This window comes from Crocodylus porosus, unplaced genomic scaffold (assembly GCF_001723895.1).
Source record: "Crocodylus porosus isolate Cpor-Errol unplaced genomic scaffold, CroPor_comp1, whole genome shotgun sequence".
NCBI lineage: Eukaryota > Metazoa > Chordata > Crocodylia > Crocodylidae > Crocodylus > Crocodylus porosus.
In genome coordinates, this window is record NW_017728931.1 from 22,224,022 (window position 1) to 22,242,299 (window position 18,278).

Here is an 18,278-nt window from a genome sequence, read left to right on the forward strand (position 1 = left end):
GGTGCTCCCTGCTGCAGCCGGCCAGAGTCCAGATGTGGTAGTCCTGCCTCTCCACCATGTCACTGCTGCCCCAGCGGTGACAATGGAAAGCAGGCCCAGGAAGCCACGTGTGGGCTCTAAGCAACTGCAGCATGGGGCGGGGGACTGGCCACTTTTTCCCCCGCACTGAGCACCGCCCCTGCTGCTGCTGATAGCTTGGGCCCCACATTGGCTCCGGGGCTGAGCAGCAGCAGCTGGGCACACACTGCTGCTTGGTGCAGAGGAAAGCGGCCCCCCTGCTCGCTGCCACCAGGCAGTGTTTGCTGCTGCTGCCTGCCAGGAGCTCGTGCCATGCTAGGCTGCGGTGCAGCTGCTTCACTGCTGCCTCTGTGCTGCCCAGAGTGGCAGCAGTGGCCATGTGGGGCCCAGGCTAGCAGCGGCAGTGGGGATGGTGCTCCGCGCAAGGCAAAAGCAGCTGCTCCTCTGCCCTGTGCAGCAGCTGCTTGGAGCCCACACAGGACTGCCTGTGCCTGTTCTCTGTTGCCACCGCTGGGGCAGCAGTGACACAGCGGAGAGGTAGGACAGCCCTGTGTGAGCTTGGATGGCTGCAGCAGGGAGCACGGGGGGGTGGGGGGCACAATTTTCACCTGTGCTTAGCACATTCCTCCCGCCACTGCTCAGTGCAGGTGGGTGAGCCTGGGGCATGCAGGGCTGCGCACTTGTCCCCACCTGTACTGCAGGGCGATTCCCCCCGGTCCTCCCCTGCCTCCCTCCTCTCCACCTTCTTATCTGAATTTCTTGCACTGGCACAGCCATAAACATCCCCACGGTCCCAGGCCAGGAGCCCCTGCTAGGCAGGGGCTTCCAGCTGGCAGGGGTGGGGCTGGGCCAGATGGGCCCTGCTGTTGCAGGAACCTGCTGTGGCTTCCCCTAGGTCCTACTACCCTGGCTTCTGTCATCTTTGACAGGAGCCAGGGGCAGATAAATACTCATTTTCTAAATTTTTTTAGGGGCCCTGCAGGCTGGATAGAATGTATTTTGCCCACCTCTGCTTTAAGGCATGTTCTACTGGTTTTGAGGGAAACATTTGTAACTTGTCCCAGAAACATCTCCTTCATAGTGTATAATAGCAAAGATACTTATAGGAGTACTATTGTTAACTAGGTAGCTTTAATCTCTAGCTGTCTTTTCAAGATTTGACACTGGATTTTGAAGAATGTGGGTATCTTTTGTATAGACACACAGAAAAGTAAGACTGGAAGGGACCTCAGGAGGTCATCCTGCCCTTGCTGAGGGCAGGAAGGTTCCTCTCTAAACCAAACAAGTGTCTGTCTAGCCCAGTGGTTTTCAATTTCTGGTCTGCAGACTGTCTAAGGGATCTGTGAAAAATGACTATGGTCAATCAAAAGTATGTGAATACTCGCACTTAGAGTTCAAAAGAGGTCCGTATCTCCATTCAAAATGTTTTAGGGGACTGCAAATCAAAAACGGTTGAAAACCACTACACGAGCAATCCTCTTCCATAGCTAACAAGGCACAATGCATGGGAAAATATCAAGAAGTGGTAAATAAAAGGAGGATGAGGGCATTGTCAGTGTCCTGCTGTTGTAAAGAACAGGAAGTAGTTTGTTAAAATACATTTGAGAGAAGCAAGGAAGAGGTCCAAGCACCCCACTTTGGAAGAGGGCACAAACGCCTCCTCTCCTCCTCCTCCCCCCCCGAGTTGGTGGGAGTTTGACTGTAGGATAAAATTTATCAAGATCCTTCTGAGTTGTTGTACTTTTATCCTCCAGTGGCTTTGCAGTTCTTCCCAATTTCATGTCACCCATAAATTTGCTCGGGAAGCTATCTATTTGAACATCCAAATCATTAATAAACCCATTGAACATCATAGGACTGAGGACTAGGGGATGCACGGGGGTGCAAGTGCACCCCCTGAGAGCGCCGGCGCCCACCTTGTCAGGCTGCACTGCCTGTTTAGGCGGCAGGCAGAGGGGCAGGCAGGAGCATCATTGCCCCTGCTGTGAGCACTGGCTGGGGAGTGGGGCCGCCAGCAAAAGCCGCTGCACCGCAGCCGCTTTTACGGTGAGTGAGATCAGCTGGCCTGCTCCCTGGTCACTGACTGGTGTCATTTTGTACAGCTACATAGGTCTCTTGCCATTCACGTGCCCGCCCTGACTCAAGAAGCACCAGACACCCATGCTGAGGATGCAAAACTTCCTTCCATTCTAACATGGATCCTTTGGCCCTAGCTCATGACTATTAAGCCACCTTGTAATAGTTTTGTCTAGCTCAGGGGTGGGCAAAATGCGGCCCGGGGGCCAGATGCAGCCCGCCAGGCCATTCTATCCAGCCCATGGGGCTCTTAAAAAATTTAGAAAATTAATACTTATCTGCCCTGGGCTGCCTGTCATGCGGCCCATGATGGCTTGTCAAAACTCAGTAAGTGGCCCTCTGCCCAAAATAATTGCCTGCTCCTGGTCTAGCTCATGTCTTTCCAGTTTGTTCATGAGACTACCATGGAGGACTTTCAGAAGCCTTACTGAAGTCCAGATACATTATGTCCATATATATTCCATTCTCTCCATCCACCCAGCTCACCCAGATCATTTGGTATGACTGGTTCCTAGCAAGTTTGTGCTGGCTGCTTGCCTTTCTTCCTCAAAAGCTTTACAAGTAGACATGCTTATAATTTGCTCTGATAACTTTCTAAGCACTGAAGTCAGGCTAAGAAGTTTGTAATTCATAGTTTCATAGTTTGTGGGGTTGGAAGGGACTTGAGCAGATCATCAAGTCCGACCCCTGGCTTGGCAGGAAAAAGTCATCTAGCTTCCTCTTAAAGACCCCCAGGGTAGGAGCCAGCACTACTTCTCTTGGAAGTTGGTTCCAGATCCTAGCCACCCTGCCAGTGAAGTAGCGCCTCCTGAGGTCTAGTCTGAATCTACCCCCTGCCAGCTTGTGACCATTATTTCTAGTCACTCCTGGTAGTGCTCGGGGGAACGGGGACTCCCCCAATGCCTGCTGGTCCCCCCCTTACTAGTTTGTAACAGGCCACTAGATTTCTTAGGTCCTCCTTTTTGCCATTTTTTAGTCCTTTTCCAATCCCTGGTAACTTGCCTGTTTCCCATAATTTGGTATATATAATTGCTATGGACTCTTTCTTCTGCCAGTTCATTCAGTAACCTGGAGTGAAGTTCATCAGGGCCTTGTGACTTGAATTCATTCAGACTGATCAGAAGTTCTCAAAATGCCCGTTGAGCAGCTCCACTTTCTTTGCATCTTCTGTTAAGAGGTCATCCTGGCTATTTAGCAACTTCCTTGGTCTTTCTTTTCTGACACGTGTACTTATGGCATCTTTTATTGTTGTCCATAACTTCACTCAGTTGGTAGAGCTCACTTTTTATCTTTGCCTCAATGATGTTGCCATGCAAGTTCTTGCTGTTTTTGTTATGCTTCCTTAGTGACTTGCCTGCGCACATGTATGTTTGTATTTTATTTTGAGGCATCCTAAATGCATTTTGTACAGCCACATGGGCCTCTTGCCATTCTTGTGCTTCCATCTTGCCAGAATAGCTTCTTATTGAGCTTCCACTTTAGAAACTGCCAGACCTCCATGGCTCCTTTATCCTTCAGTCCATCCTCCCATGGCACCTTGCCTATTATTTCCCTGAGTTAATTGAAATCTGCCTTGCTGAAATCCAGTTTCTTAATTCTGCTAACCTCATGCTTTCCTCATCCCAGAATTATGAATGGTCATATCCCTATTGTTTCCTTCCATGTTACCTGTCAGCTTCACATGCTTAACCAGTTCTTCCCTACTGGTCAGGAAAAGATCCAAAACAGATGATCCCCTTGCTGTATCCTCAATTTTGTAAAACAGTTGTCCTCAACACAAGTGGGGAACATGCTCAGCATGCTACGTTTGGCTGTATTATTCTTCCAGGAGATATCCGGAAGGCATAAATTCCCCTAACTTTGGAGTGTTAAGTCTTCTTCAGATATACTATTATTATTATGTAGCAGAAAGCTGTGGCTTTGGAAATAGAGAAGGAAGGAAAACAAGTTACCTAAATGTGAATAGAAATTTTTTAGATGGTTACCTGCACAGATCCACCAAACTGCTGTATCTTCACTTCCATAGAGCCTAGGTAATTGAGAGGATAGGGTGAAGCCATATGCCCAAGTGTTTGTCACCATGAAAAAATATGCAAATGACCTCACTCGAGAGGACCCTAGTCTTTTTTTTTTTTTTTTTACAAATGTTTTGGGTATGTATGAACATTGCAACATTGGGTCTATGTAAGCTTCTCTTTGATTATAAGCAGGTCACTTCTGTCTTTAAAAAAATACTGATGTTTAACCTCTAGGTGGCAGGACATGTAACATTTAGAAAAGTAACTGTATTTTTTATAAGTGTTTGACTGCAAGGTATATGTTGGTTTTAATTTTTTTTTTAAATTGGAAAATGCACTTAATTTATTCACTAGGACTTTATGAAATAGCTGGAATTGAAGTGTTGTCTTCAACTCGCATGAACTTTTGAGAGGGAAAAAATGTTATTTTCTAAATTTAGAACCTAATTTTATACTGTGTACAAGCTTTCAGTGATTTTAGTCTCTTTCTGAGTCCCTGGCAATAGGTGGACCTCTTAAAAAAACATCCACAAAACTATTTGTTTTAGCTAGCTGTGAATCTGAAAGTTTTAATGTTGGCAATTAAACTGGCAATTATGCTCTTTAACACAGCTCTTAAAATGCTGGGTGGTTGGTGTTCTGAGAACTAAAGAACAATAGCATTTTTCAGACTGAGTTTGGTATGATCCATTGCAATTGTTCCTTAACAGAGCCTGCGGGAAATAGGGGGAATTGATAAGGTTGTTAATAGACTTTCCCAAAAAGATATGCTCTCTTTGAAGATGCATACTGTTCTTATTTTCTTGATTTCATTAATGCTTTCAAAGAGGTGTAACAGTAAGTGTGTCTTATTTATAATTGAAAGAGTCCAAATGCATGTTTAAGTAGTGAAAGTTTTGTTTTGTTTTTTTTTCTTTAGCCTATGAAACCATGCATGGCTTCAAAATTGTAATTTCCAAGAAAAGCACCCTTCAATTACATTTACTTTTAATATATATTTTAGTTCTGTTACTGTATATACATATCCATTTTGTATAAATATCATAACTAATTTCCATTGGCTGCTGTTTGTTTATGCGCCCTGTTTTCCGTTTTAGGCTACTACTCAATGAACTGTAAACTTAAAGGACTACATGGTGGCTTAAAGACTTCTATTCTAATTCAGACACCCCTCTCCCAAGTTTTTCAAATTTGGTATTTTGCATACTAATATTTCTGGCACATGCATTTCTATATACAGTTCTAAAATGTTCTACATTGACCATACCCACATGAAATTTAGAGTAGGGTTGAAATCTTAGTCTTAGCTAATGTGCCCATTAGATAATATAATGAAGTCAGATATTTAAGGTTTCATAGTCTCACTTTGATGTGGGAAAATAAATATCTCACTATTTGAATGTACAAGTTCCATAAAATTTTGAGGAAAATATATACTCCAGAGTTTGTCTTAAATCTTAATTTGGTAATTTGGCTGGTTTGTATGAAAGCCATTATGATTTAAATGTAATTTAACATTTCCATTTCTTCCTGTTTTAAATATTTGCTCTCTGTGTGGGAGTTTACTAAATCATGTGAAGACAAAAATGGGAAAGGTTTGGTCTTTGTGATTTATATAGTTGCCAATTTAGATTATACACATGCTTATACTGATACACTAAAACAGCACAGTATTTAGTACAGTATTTAGTTGTATATTATTTAGTAGTGTTCTATTTAATATATATTTAGAATATACAGTGACTTTTTGAGAACATCTGTGCACAAGATCTGCAGTGTGCCTACATGTCTACAGCAAGATGCTGCGCAGTTCATCATTTTGATACTTTCAATAAATGTTGCTATTTTGCCTAGTTCAACTGCAATAGATAATTTAGCTGCACAATCAAGGCAGTATGGCTTATTGAGGAGTTAAAGTAGACACTTGGAAAAAAAAGACTTCTGTACGAATCTGGCTGGTGGCAGTTTATATCAAAATATTCAGTGTGCATGCACAACTTCTAACTATCGTATAAAATTTTAATTTCTTCCAATGGTAAGGTTTTTGTTTTTTATGGTAAGTTGGTCTAGAATTATTTTTTCCCCATGCTGATACAGCCTTCCATTGGCAACATGTAGGGGGTACATGCTGCTTCCGGAAGTGGCTGCGGGACTTCTGGAAGTGGCATGGCCGCTTTTTGGTGAGTGGGATTGGCCACTGGGGAAACTCTCCCACCCCCCGATCACTGACTCGAGGCACCAGTCACCCATGCGGCCTTCTAAATATCATGGTTTGGAACAGATTTTGATGACTTTCCTAGCTAGCGGTAATACTAATATTATAAAAGCCGTAGTCTGTCTGTCTGTCACAATTTATTTGCACGCTGTTGGCTGATGGAAACAACCAATCAGAATGTGAATATAGCATTTGGACAGGAGGTGACAGTGCGGCGAAGTACTGCTATGATGGTGGGGACATAGGGGACCCCTGCCCTGTTTCCTGGAGACAACGGCAATGGGGCAGATGGAATGGTTGTTCCATGGAGATGGTATTGGGGGCAGAGAGGGTGAAGGGGGCATGCCGGGCCCAGCCTGGCCGCAAAATGGAGGGTATGACGGGGTATGCTGGGTCCCTCCAATGATGGTGGGGGGGTTAGAGGGGGTGCACCTGGCACTGGCCCCACAGCAGCAGTGGGGAGGTTGGGGGGGCTGTCCCCATGGCAGAGTGGCAGAGAGGGGGAGCACCCCCCTGCTCTGTGGAGGAGGGGGTGGAATGGGGTTGGGGCTGCCGTGGCAAGGAGGGGTCAGGAGGAGTGGCCCTGAACCTGAACTGGGGGTGAGGGAACAGGGTTAGGCCTGAATTGGCGGGGGGGTGGGGAGTAGGGCTGGATGAGGGGAGTGGATCTGCAGGGCCAGACACTGGGCTCTGTCCCTGCCGGCTCCCTGGGTGGGGATGGGGGTAGCAGCCGGAGCCTGAAAGTGGCGAGGGTGGGGGCGGAGTTTGCCTGGTCCCTGGCCTCTGTCCCCACCCACCCTGGCAGGTGATGGAGCTAACAGTGCTGGCCCCATTCCCCCTGCCCCCGGTGGCAAGGCCAGCACTGCTGGGGATGGGCCAACGACTCTGCAGGCGGCGGTGACAGAGTGGATGGAGGGGGGGCTGGCCCTGTACCCCCTGCTTCCTGCAGGCTGTGAAAACAGAGAGGGTGGGTGGGCAAGGCCAGCACTGCTGGCCACATTCCCCTGGCCCTATGTGCCAATGGAGCGGACAGGGTGGGTGGGGCCAGCAGACATGGAGGGGGCAACTTGGGCTCAGCTCTGAAGTGGCAGGCGAGGAGGTGGGGAGCAGGCCTGGCCCTGAAGGTGGGGATGGGGAGCGGGGCTGAACGCAGGCTGTTGTTCCCAGCCGCCTCCCCACATCCCCCATCATTTTTGACAGGCAGGTGGCTAGTAACTTTATAATAGCACTTGCTAGTTTGATATGTTATTAATAGATGAATAAAATAAAAACAATCAAGGTAGCTTGACTGCTTTCATGTAGAAATGAGAGTTGGAGAACAAATCAAGTATAGGAATCAGCTCTTTGAAGAAAGCTGTTAAAAATGCCAACGAGATGGTTCTTTAAAAAAAAAAAAAACTACCCCCCCACCCCCGACTATGTACCAGTTCCTATTCGTGTTGGAATACACTTACCTGCAAATGGCTGTATGGCAAAGAAGACCAATAGATGAATGTGAAGATATCAAGTCATCTTGGGTCCAAAATAGATCGAGGGGTTTTTGAAACCTGAAGGATTAAAATGGTTTTAATTCACTTAATTTTTGTTAATTAAAAGGCTGTAATAAATGTGATCATGTACATTAGAATGCCTTTAAAAAAAATCAGGGCTTTGCTTTGAATCTCACTTCCAACAAAAATATTGCTGACTGAAAACTGTTTCTAGTGGGTCTTTCTCAGGGGTGGGCAATTATTTCAGGCGGATGGCCGCTTACTGAGTTTTGGCAAGCCATTGAGGGCCACATGACAGGCAGCCAGGGGCAAATAAATAAATTTTCTAAATTTTAGGGGCCCTGCAGGCTGCATAGAATGGCCTGGCAGGATGCATTTTGCCCGCCCCTGGTCTATCTAAAGCCAAGATTCCTTATTAACAAGGCCAGGCATGATCAGTGAAAGACAATTGGAGGGATAGATTTAAGCAACAGAAAGAAAGCAACTACACGAATTTAACAACAGAGAGGGACACTAGCCATCTACCCTGTCTCCTATTTGATTTGATTTAAGGTCAGTGCCTACAGTCAGATGGGTTGCAAATTGGCTGGAGGGCTGCACCCAGAGAGTGGTGGTGGATGGGTCATTTTCAACCTGGAGAGATGTGGGCAGTGGGGTTCCCCAGGGCTCAGTCCTTGACCCGCCCTGTTCAACATCTTCACCAGCGACTTGGATGAGGGGGTGAAAAGTACCTTGTTCAAATTCGTGGATGACACCCAAGATGTAGGGAGAAGTGGGCATGCCAGAGGAGAGGGACAGGCTGTAACTAGATCTGGACAGGTTACAGGGGTGTGCAGATGAGAACAGGATGGGTTTCAATTCTGACAAGTGCAAGCAGTTGCACCTGAAGAATGAGCAGCATACCTACAGGCTGGGGAACTCTTCTCATTAGCATAGAAGCAGAAAAGGATCGTGGAGTCATTATTGATTCCATGATGAACATGGGCCGCCAATGTGAGGACGTGGTCAGGAAGGCTAACCGTACCTTGGCATGCATCTGTAGATGCATCACGAGCAGGTTCAAGGAGGTGATCCTCCCCCTCCATGCGACGCTGGTCAGGCCACAGTTGGAGTACTGTGACCAGTTCTGGGCGCTGCACTTCAGGAGGGATGTGGCCAGGAACGAGAGGGTCCAGGGGAGGGCCACTCATGTGATCAGGGGGCAGCAAGGCAGGCCCTACAAGGGGAGGCTATGGGACCTGAACTTGTTCAGCCTCCACAAGAGAAGGCTGAGAAGGGATCTAGTGGCTGTCTACAAACTGGCCAGGGGAGACCAGCAGGCTATGGGAGAATCCCTGTTCCCCCAAGCACTACTGGGAGTAACAAGGAATAATGGTCATAAGTTGACTGAGAGTAGATTCAGGCTAGATATCAGGAGGCACTACTTCACTCTCAGGGTGGCTAGGATTTGGAACCAACTTCTGAGGGAAGTGGTGCTCGCTTCTACCCTGGGCGTCTTCAGAAGGAGGCTAGATAATCACCTAGCTGGGGTCTTTTGACTCCAGCATTCTTTCCTGCTTATGGCAGGGGGTCGGATTTGGTGATCTGCTCAGGTCCCTTCTGACCCTACCAACTATGAAGGTTCCTGAGGTATGTTTATAATCCATAGTAGACCTTTTTGTGCTTATACGAACAGCTTTTGAATTCTCATTTTCCTCACTTGTAATGAAGTAGGTAGAGAAACCTTAGGGGGGGACCTTAGTCTGCAGAGACTTCAGATCTAGCCTTTTATTTATGGCACAAGCTATATCTGCCAGCTATATCCTAGGTCTATTTTACCTCTTTTTTTTCTTTTAACTTTTATCAGAGATTGACATTGGCTACAAATAGTGACAGACAAAACATTCCTCTAGTACATGCTAATATTGAAATTCCTGTTATTACTCCTCTAAACCTACACTATGTCCACACTGCTGAAGCAAAGGCTAAAAGCTCTTGACTTTATCAGTTCAACTGAAAGGGGAAAAATTTCTTTCCAAGAATGCATCAATATAAAAGTGATCAGTCACATGCAGCTGATTGGAAAATGCAGCTTTATACATAGCTGTATGTATTATGTTAAATTTTAAGATTGTGTTAAATTCTTTGCTGACTGTGTGATCAGGTCTGCGAATTTGAATGCTTAAAACTTTGTGTGCTAATATTCTTAGAAAAGAGGGAGGTATTAAATAAAGCTGGGCCCTGCTGGCCGCTGGATTAGTCCTCTTCTTTCTTTTCTTCCCAGAAAAAGTTTGAGTATGTAAAATAACTGACAAAATGTCACGGCCAATTCTTGTATCTTTTAGCTTGGCTTTAATACAGTCTTTTAGATGTTACATGTATTTTTGCTTTTTTGCCAATTATACTTGGATTAAGGGCTAATGATTTACATTTGTTATATATTTGTTACGTGTTTTATTTTAGAGTATCATCTTTACGATTGACCTACAAGGATCTTGAAATTCAAAGGAAAGATGAAAAATTAAATCTGACTGGTAAAAAGAAATCTGAGATAGAAAGACTTGGCATGGGATTTGGCAGCAACAGAAGGTAAGTCAAGTCATATAAATTCTCTGTTTAAAAGGCTTTATAATTTCATGCATATGTTAGTGTAGCATTATCTCTGATCAGCAGGGATTCGGGTTTTCCATTTCCCACGGAAAAACAGAGAAAACCATGGGTTTCCCCTTTTTATCAGAGGAACCTGTGGATTCCCTGCTTTTGCAAAGAGCTCTGCAGGCTGGTTGAGCTCCAGCATGCAAGAACTGTTTGCAAACAGGGCGGGAAACACACAGGCCTCCCCAGAGGGGAAGTGGGAGGGGGAAGAGGAAGGGTGGTACCTGAGGGGCTCAGTCAGCCAGAGCTCAGCTCAGCTCAGCTTCACTTTGCTCCTGGAGCCTGTGAGGTAAGTGGGGCCCCTCTGGTGGGGCTGGGGGGTTGTGGGTCATGACTCGGGGCATGGGCAGTGCTGCGAGGGGAGCCAGGAGCTGGCCCCAGCCCCACTGAAGCAGGCAGCAGCAATGCGGTAGCTGGCTCCATGCTGCTTTTGCTGCAGCTGCCTGCTGTTGGGGGCAGGAAATTGCAGACTTGGGTCCCTGGTCCCATAGCCATGGCAGCTGGGGGCCCCTGCAGCAGGGCTGGGGGGCGGGGGCTGTGGGTGTGGGGCAAGAGGTATGAGTAGGGCTGGAGGGGGGTGGTTGCATGGGGCTTTTAATTTTAACAACGGATTTTGGGGGGTTCATCAGAGAATTTGTGATTTTATTACTTTATTTTTTCTGCAGAGAATTTGTGATTTATTTATTATTTTATCGGAGAAAGCCAGGATCCCTGCTGATCAGGAAGGAAATCAAAATGTGTGGTCGGTTAAGTGTGTTAGAGAAGCTTTCTAATAGCATACACCATTGTTGTAGCAAAGATGGTGCATTTATTGATCTGTGGGGTATAATAAATTCTACCTAATGTGCAGCATGTTTCAGTTTAACTAAAACAGCCAGTGAACTGCAGTTGCATAGTGCCTCTGCACTAAATTTTGACCATAGTTAGCTGTTTGTAGGAAACCCAGCTGAAACATTTTAACTGAGCTCTATGAGAGACCATGTTGGCATGCTTTAGAATCAACTGAGATGGTCAGTTCTGAAATCTGCTTGGCAGAGGTAAAAATTCTATAAAATACAGATGTCAAAGATTCCATTTGTTCAAAAGCCTCAATTATTTGTACATTTTGAATGTCACCTGAGATCATAAAATCAGAGATTGTACTTTGCTTGATTTGTAGCTAGTGTCTGCTTTACGAGTTCGTTTTTTTTGTGCAGTGGCGTTTCTCATTCTGTTGTCTCAGACATGCAAACAATAGAGCAAGAAACACCCACAGTTGCAAAAACAAAGAAAAAATACGTCGATGAAGGGGATGATTCATACTTCTCTTCCTCTAGTTCAAGGTAATATATTTGTTTCTTTTTTTTGAAGGGAATATAATAGTACTATACTGTCTAGAAGGTAGCCAGTTGTGCAGAATTCTACAGCTATTTTTGTTTAGAGGGAATTCATTTTATAACTGAAACTTTTTAAATAGTTCACATTAAACACAGTTAAAAATGTTATTGAGATGCTTAAGAAACCTTCTTATTGCTTCAATAGGTGAAGAATATTTTTGACAGGGAAGCGAGATGGGGCTGGGATTTGTTTGAGTTTTGGTGTGTGTGTGTGTGTTTCCCATTTGTTCAGGTTAGAGTCTGATGTCAAGTCTGTTTTATATGTTGTTTTGTAAAGGCAATCAACCTTATGTAGTGGATGGAAAAATTTAACTTGTCACAGCTTGCATCTGTATGTTACTCATCGTGTTGATTAATTGTCTCTACTTACTAAAACTCTTAATGTATATGACCTAACTAATGAACTTAAAAATAAAGGCATTGAATTAAAATCTAATGCTAGATGTCAATGTCAGTATTCTAACCATGAACACACATTATGAAAAATGGAGAACTTAACTATTTTTAGATATATCAGGCTTTTAACCTGATAAGTCTTTTTTTTTTACTAACTTCTAAATGATTTTTAAAAATTGAAATGTGTAGCATCTAAAACACCAGTTAAATGAAAAATGTCAGATTCAGCCCAAAGAAGTCTGATTTGGGTCAGAGGCACATATATCTAACAATATGATAAATATTAGTGTTAATAGAGTGAGAAGAAAGAATAAATTCTAAGGTCTTTGTTACTATGAAACTGGTTTACAGATTGAGTGATATGAGCACATGGTGCTTTTATAAACAGCAGGTACTGGATTACTGCCAAAGAAGCAGGAAAAAACAGACTTAAAAATTGTACCTAGGTACTTGCATTTTGTCTGATTTTAAAAACACAAAGATTTTAATGGTACTACTTGGTAATGTCTTCGCTAGTGGTAGAAATACAGACATGGTTCTAAATATACTGTGAACAATACCGTAAAAAAAATGCACCTTTTGAATGCTTGCCTATTTGCCTCACGAAAAGAACTCTTACTGCTCTGAAATTATTCATTACTCCGCTAGCAGTTGAATTATGTAAGTGGGGTTTTGTGTCTTTTGGTTCAGGTTTTAGAAGATAAAGCAGAAAAGGGGGACTCACTCACTGCTACCATTTCATCATGAACTGGGAATAGGGTGAATCCCAGAGCCTCTGCATGTGAAGCTGAGAACATCTGGGAACAGTGGTGGCAGCAGGCGGGCTCCTCTTTCCAGGGTGTGCTTTCCCGGCATGTGGGGGATCCCTGGGGAACTTGTCTCCCCAGCTGAAGCAGGACAGGAGTGGAATAGGAGTAGCTGTGGGGTTTCCCCCATGCATGAGTCAGTGGTATTGATGGCAAAGGGGGTTCCCCCTAGCCTTCCTTCCTGCTTCTCCTTCCTGCCCAATGTCTTCTGCCAGCCCAAGGGTTCCAGCCATGTCTCACCCCCATCCCCACATGGAAGCAAGAAACAATTGAAAGTCAGTGCAAGCACCAAATAGCCTGAGACTTTTCATTATGTTTTTGTTACATTTAGAAAATGGGACAAATGTTCATTGTTGCTATCTGAACATGTATCTTGCTTTACACGTGTCATTTCCGGATCTGCAGTGGGCTCCATTTCCTAGCAGCCCCTGCCTAGGTTGGTTTCCACTGAGACCCCAGGAGCAGCAGAGGACCATAACAGCATGGGGCCAGGGTCTCCATGGAGACTGGCCTGAGCAGCTCTGGCAGGGCATGATGGGCAGGGAGCTGCTCTAGGGCTGGAATATTGTGCTGGGCTACCAATGTGATTTGTTAAACATGCATTTTACATGCCAGACAAATTAGACACCAGGGTCATGATAATAGTACTTCAGTCACTGACTGATACCACTAAAACGTCATGCTTCCACTCTGCAAGGAAGTGGGAATCATTTATTGTGGGAACTTCTCTGGATGCATCCTTGATAGAAACATTCAGTATTTGAAAGTGTATGGTTTTTAAGATGGTAGGTTCCACAACCTGTCCTCCCTGTCTCTGGTTTCTGAAATCCTTAACAACACGGCTTTGATCTATGAGGGAACTGAGGAAGGAAGTGTGGCCAACTCACCCTTTATGCCTTTTTAGCTGGATTACAAGGGGGCTTGGTGTCTGTTGGTGGCCTTTATGACCACTGCTGTTCAAAAACAATACTTTCTGGGATCATGCCTGAGGCACATGTGCATCTACATGTGCATTACATTTCGACCATTTACCACAGAATGTGTAACTCACTCCTTCTTTTCATCAAAACAGATAGTCATACATTTCAGGAATAATTTTACAGAATATTTATAGCTGAGTTCTTCCATGAGGAGAAATGCTAATAAAATTTAGGTTAGGTTTCAAAGCACTAATTGGGAACCCTTGATATAGACGCTTTGCTTAGTTGAATCTAGGGGTTTGTGTCCTTTTTTTGTTTTATTTACAGGTTTTAGTAATCACTAGATAGCTGAAATGCTTTGAGTAAATTTAAATAAAGCTGGAATTGGGGCATTTTGTTCAATACTCCTCTTCTGTTTTCTCATCCAGGTATTATGATTCTGCAGAGCTGAGGAGCAGCACTTTTTCTAAGTGGGATGATAATTCAGATTCTTTTTGGAAGAAGGAGAGTAATAGAGATGCTGACATAATACTAACTTCAAAAATTACAGGCTATTCAGACAGGTATACAGAGACTATTTATTCTGACTTTGGTCCCAAGATACTGTCATCTAACTTATGAGAGTACTGATGATTTAAAGGGACTTCTTGTGTGACTAAGACTAGTGGGGTTTGACCACAACTTTTACTAGTAATGGTGAGGTTATTCTTACACATGTATCAAGATTTTATGCAACTTTATTATTTAAGCAGTGCTTATTTAGAACTAAAAAGGCAAGATGAAATGCTTATTTTTTTCCAAAACCGTAAGCCAAAGACAATTACATAAAACAAGATGAGCATTGCATTTGGATTATAAGCATTGTATTTTAATTATTTTTTAGTTATTCTAACAAAGGGGTGGGCAAAATGCAGCTCACAGGGCTCGTGCGGCCTGCCAAGCCATTCTATCTTTCCACAGGACCCCTAAAACATTTAGAAAATTAATATTTATCTGCCCCTGGCTGCCTGTCATACAACCCTCAGTGGCTTGCCAAAACTCACTCAGTAAGCGGCCCTCCTCCTGAAATGATTGCCTGCCTCTGTTCTAACATCTTGTCTAGTTTTCTTCTGAAGCCATTTTGCCTTATCCCTTAAATCATACACTGACTGTTTCCTTGCACCCATGATTAATTCACTGAGTATATATTAAGGTTTAAAATATCTGAGCAACAGATTTATTTTAAAACAGCCTATAATGGGAATATATCTGCAATGGAAAACATGTTTTAAATTTTGTAGTCATGACTTGTACTGTGCCCAGCTTGCTTGTATTTCTCCCTTTAAGTTATTTAAACATTAATTTCATACTCCTCTTTCACTGGATGGCATTAGAAAAGAACAGCATGTGATTTGTGTAATTGAAAACTTTATCATAATGTATATGCAGAGAATCAAAGAAACTCAAACAACCATAATTGTCATTAGCTTACTTTATCTTATTTGTTTTGACATGCTTTTAATGTGGTATTCTGGTGAGATTTCAGTGTTTATTTGGCAGTAGGGTGTGAAAGAAAGAATTATGAACTCCTCTACTATCACTAAATTAAGTCGGCTATAAACACTTGTTTCTCAGTATATACTTTGTAAAGTTTCTTTTTAAATATTCATTTTGGGCAAAGCTTAAACTAATTTCTGTTCACTGTGTAAATGTTATAGTTAGCCTGGCTATGTCTTTGAATTCAAGCCCAAATATTTGGGCGAGGTTGTAGTTCAGTAATATATGCACATCTACCTATAAAATTGTCACCAGAATAGTATGGTTCTGTGACTTCGTCAGTTACAAGAAAACATGAGACAACTTTCCTTACTTTAATTCGGGTTGATTTTAGCTTTTATATTGATCTTTAAATAAGAATATGTCCTTTAGTTATTTTTATAAAAATACTACTTGCCATATAATTACAATGTATATAATGTACCAAATAGAACTTAAAACCTGAGGAAAAAATTTTTAAAACGTTTTTAGGCCTGCATCACGTCGTAAACCTGAATACGAGTTGCCTTTAAATACAGATGAGGCGCAAAAAAAGTTTGGCAATGTCAAAGCTATTTCATCAGACATGTATTTTGGAAAGCAAGACCATGCAGATGTAAGTACAAATAATTCTCCATCTTATAAACACTGTATATGCTCAATATTCTGTGATGGTTTTTAAAAAATGGTGTTGCAGTTATACATACTGGGTATTAAATAGTTAAGTAAAGGAGTGGGGTTGTCTTTTGTAAGTTCATAAACTTGTATCTGAATATTCAGTTGATGGTAGTGCCTAAGTTTTAGCTGCTGTATTTCCCTTTTGAATTAGATCTGAAAGTTAGTCTTCAGTAGGATTGAGAATGTGATCTGCTTCATTGCAAGCAAATATTTTCAAGACATCTTACAAACATCTCACTTATGTACCCATGCTGCTAAAGAATCGCTAAAGCATAATCAACCCAGAGTGAACACAGAATATGCCTCATACCATTCAACCTAATAAAATCTAAGTTTATTAACATGCTAAAGCTATTAATAGTTTATACAGGGGGAGAGAGAGAGAGGAAAAAACCCCCACTTAGTTCCATGGTCTTGCCCAATCCCAGAAGTTACTCCACTTCACAGAAAAGTTCCTGAAAGTAGAGGGTGATTGTCTGTGGGTAATGGGCTGTTTTTCAGTCAAGCTGTTGTTTGACGACATATACCCAACTTCCTTGTTGTCCCTCTTTTTATGCTTTTTCTTTAACTTTACTCTTCTGATGTCTCTTTGTTTCTGGATACTGTCGATTTAGTTTCCCTGAGATCATGATACTGTTCATATTTTTATCTTGTCAGCATATTCCCTTTTTTCCAAGAAACCCATTACATCTTAATTTGGTTTTTTACTGGTGTCTTAACTTGGGCATGCCCTGGATGCCTAATTTGGTCTGTCCACTAACTCCAGAAATTCCAAGGGCTCTGCGGTCAAGCACTATTCAGTTGGTTCCCTATTATCAACTTTGATTAACATATTTAATCATTTTAGATTCAGCTGGTTAGTGGTCAGGTTGTCAATTTGAGCTAGTATAGGCTCCCTATGTAAGCAAGCTCAAGTCCATTAGCCGATAGTGCAGATACAAAATGACACAAAGTTCACATAAGAATGAAGCTATACAAAAAATTTTAAGCAATAGTTAAATATAGCTAAATATAAAAGAAAAGTTCAAATAATAGTATTGCACCAAGCAGGTGCAACTAAAGCTAAATGTGCTATCCTAACAATACTACTTAGAAATATTAAATGCAATTTCCCCATATTTGTAATACGCAAATGTGCTTAGTGCATCCACACAGTTAGCTAGCCCTATAAATTACCCATTCCACTGTTTTGCTAAAGCCATTTAGAAATCCATAATAGTACTGACTAGAATGTCAATAAAATAGTGCTTCACATTGCATTTTTATGAGACAATGATTGCTCTGGTGGTCTCTTTTAAGCCACTAGATGATGGCTTTAAGCCGTTGCCAGCTATGCCTGGAACTATGAGTTGCAAAGCTGAAAAGCATGTCAGTATACTATGGTTAATACTTTCTTTTGCAATTTTTTCTAGTATGAAGCTAGGGCTCGATTAGAGAGACTTTCTGGAAGCTCCTCTATAAGTTCAGCTGACTTGTTTGAAGATCAGAAGAAGCAGCCAACAGGTATAGAATGAAGGCAGTGAGAGAAATTGTACTTTTGCGTCTGACATACTCCCATGTTTTAGAGTCTTGGTTTCCAGTTGCACTGTGTCAGCATTCTAGCTATTTCAGTTTTGCACAGATCAAGTATGTAAGCTCTATTTTGTGCTTAGTATTTATTACGGAAGTCTACTCAGTACTTGTGGTAAATTTCATTACAAGAATCTAAAGATTCACAATAAAAATGTTCATACTTTTAACTTATAGGGCAGATAATATTATTTGAACTTGATTTCATGACTTCAGAAGAAGCAGCACTCAGCAGTTTCCTTGGAGGGCCATGTAGGACCAACAACATCTAGAAAAGTCTTGTAAAGGACAGATGCCTGAATAAGATATAGATTTGGAGATTCATGCTTTTGATGGAAAGAACATCAACAAATGAGTTAGTTTTAAGTATTCTTTATAGGATTTAAAAATAATTGTCCCAATGCTCTGAGACAGGAATTATCCACATTATGAACCACCTCTCTGCTCATAGGGGTGAAGTGACTTAACCAAAGCTGCAAAGAAACTCCATGTTGGACCTAAGATAAAAATTTAGGAATCACTTATTCTTAGTCTACTCCAGTATTATTTCATAGATTTCATAGACAT

The 18,278-nt window shown here is 42.6% G+C and overlaps 1 protein-coding gene across 4 annotated transcripts in view; it reads left to right on the forward strand.

Moving 5' to 3' along the window:
- ARFGAP3 (ADP ribosylation factor GTPase activating protein 3) overlaps nt 1-18,278 on the forward strand; it is a 55,767-nt gene that overhangs the window by 29,178 nt on the left and 8,311 nt on the right. For 3 of the 4 annotated variants that reach the window (XM_019544364.1, XM_019544361.1, XM_019544362.1), the window contains 5 exons: nt 10,260-10,385; nt 11,648-11,773; nt 14,378-14,512; nt 15,957-16,080; nt 17,555-17,645. In XM_019544364.1, the coding sequence (XP_019399909.1) occupies nt 10,260-10,385; nt 11,648-11,773; nt 14,378-14,512; nt 15,957-16,080; nt 17,555-17,645 (602 nt within the window). The remainder of the gene's footprint in view (nt 1-10,259; nt 10,386-11,647; nt 11,774-14,377; nt 14,513-15,956; nt 16,081-17,554; nt 17,646-18,278) is intronic. The other variant, XM_019544363.1, reaches the window with a different exon arrangement.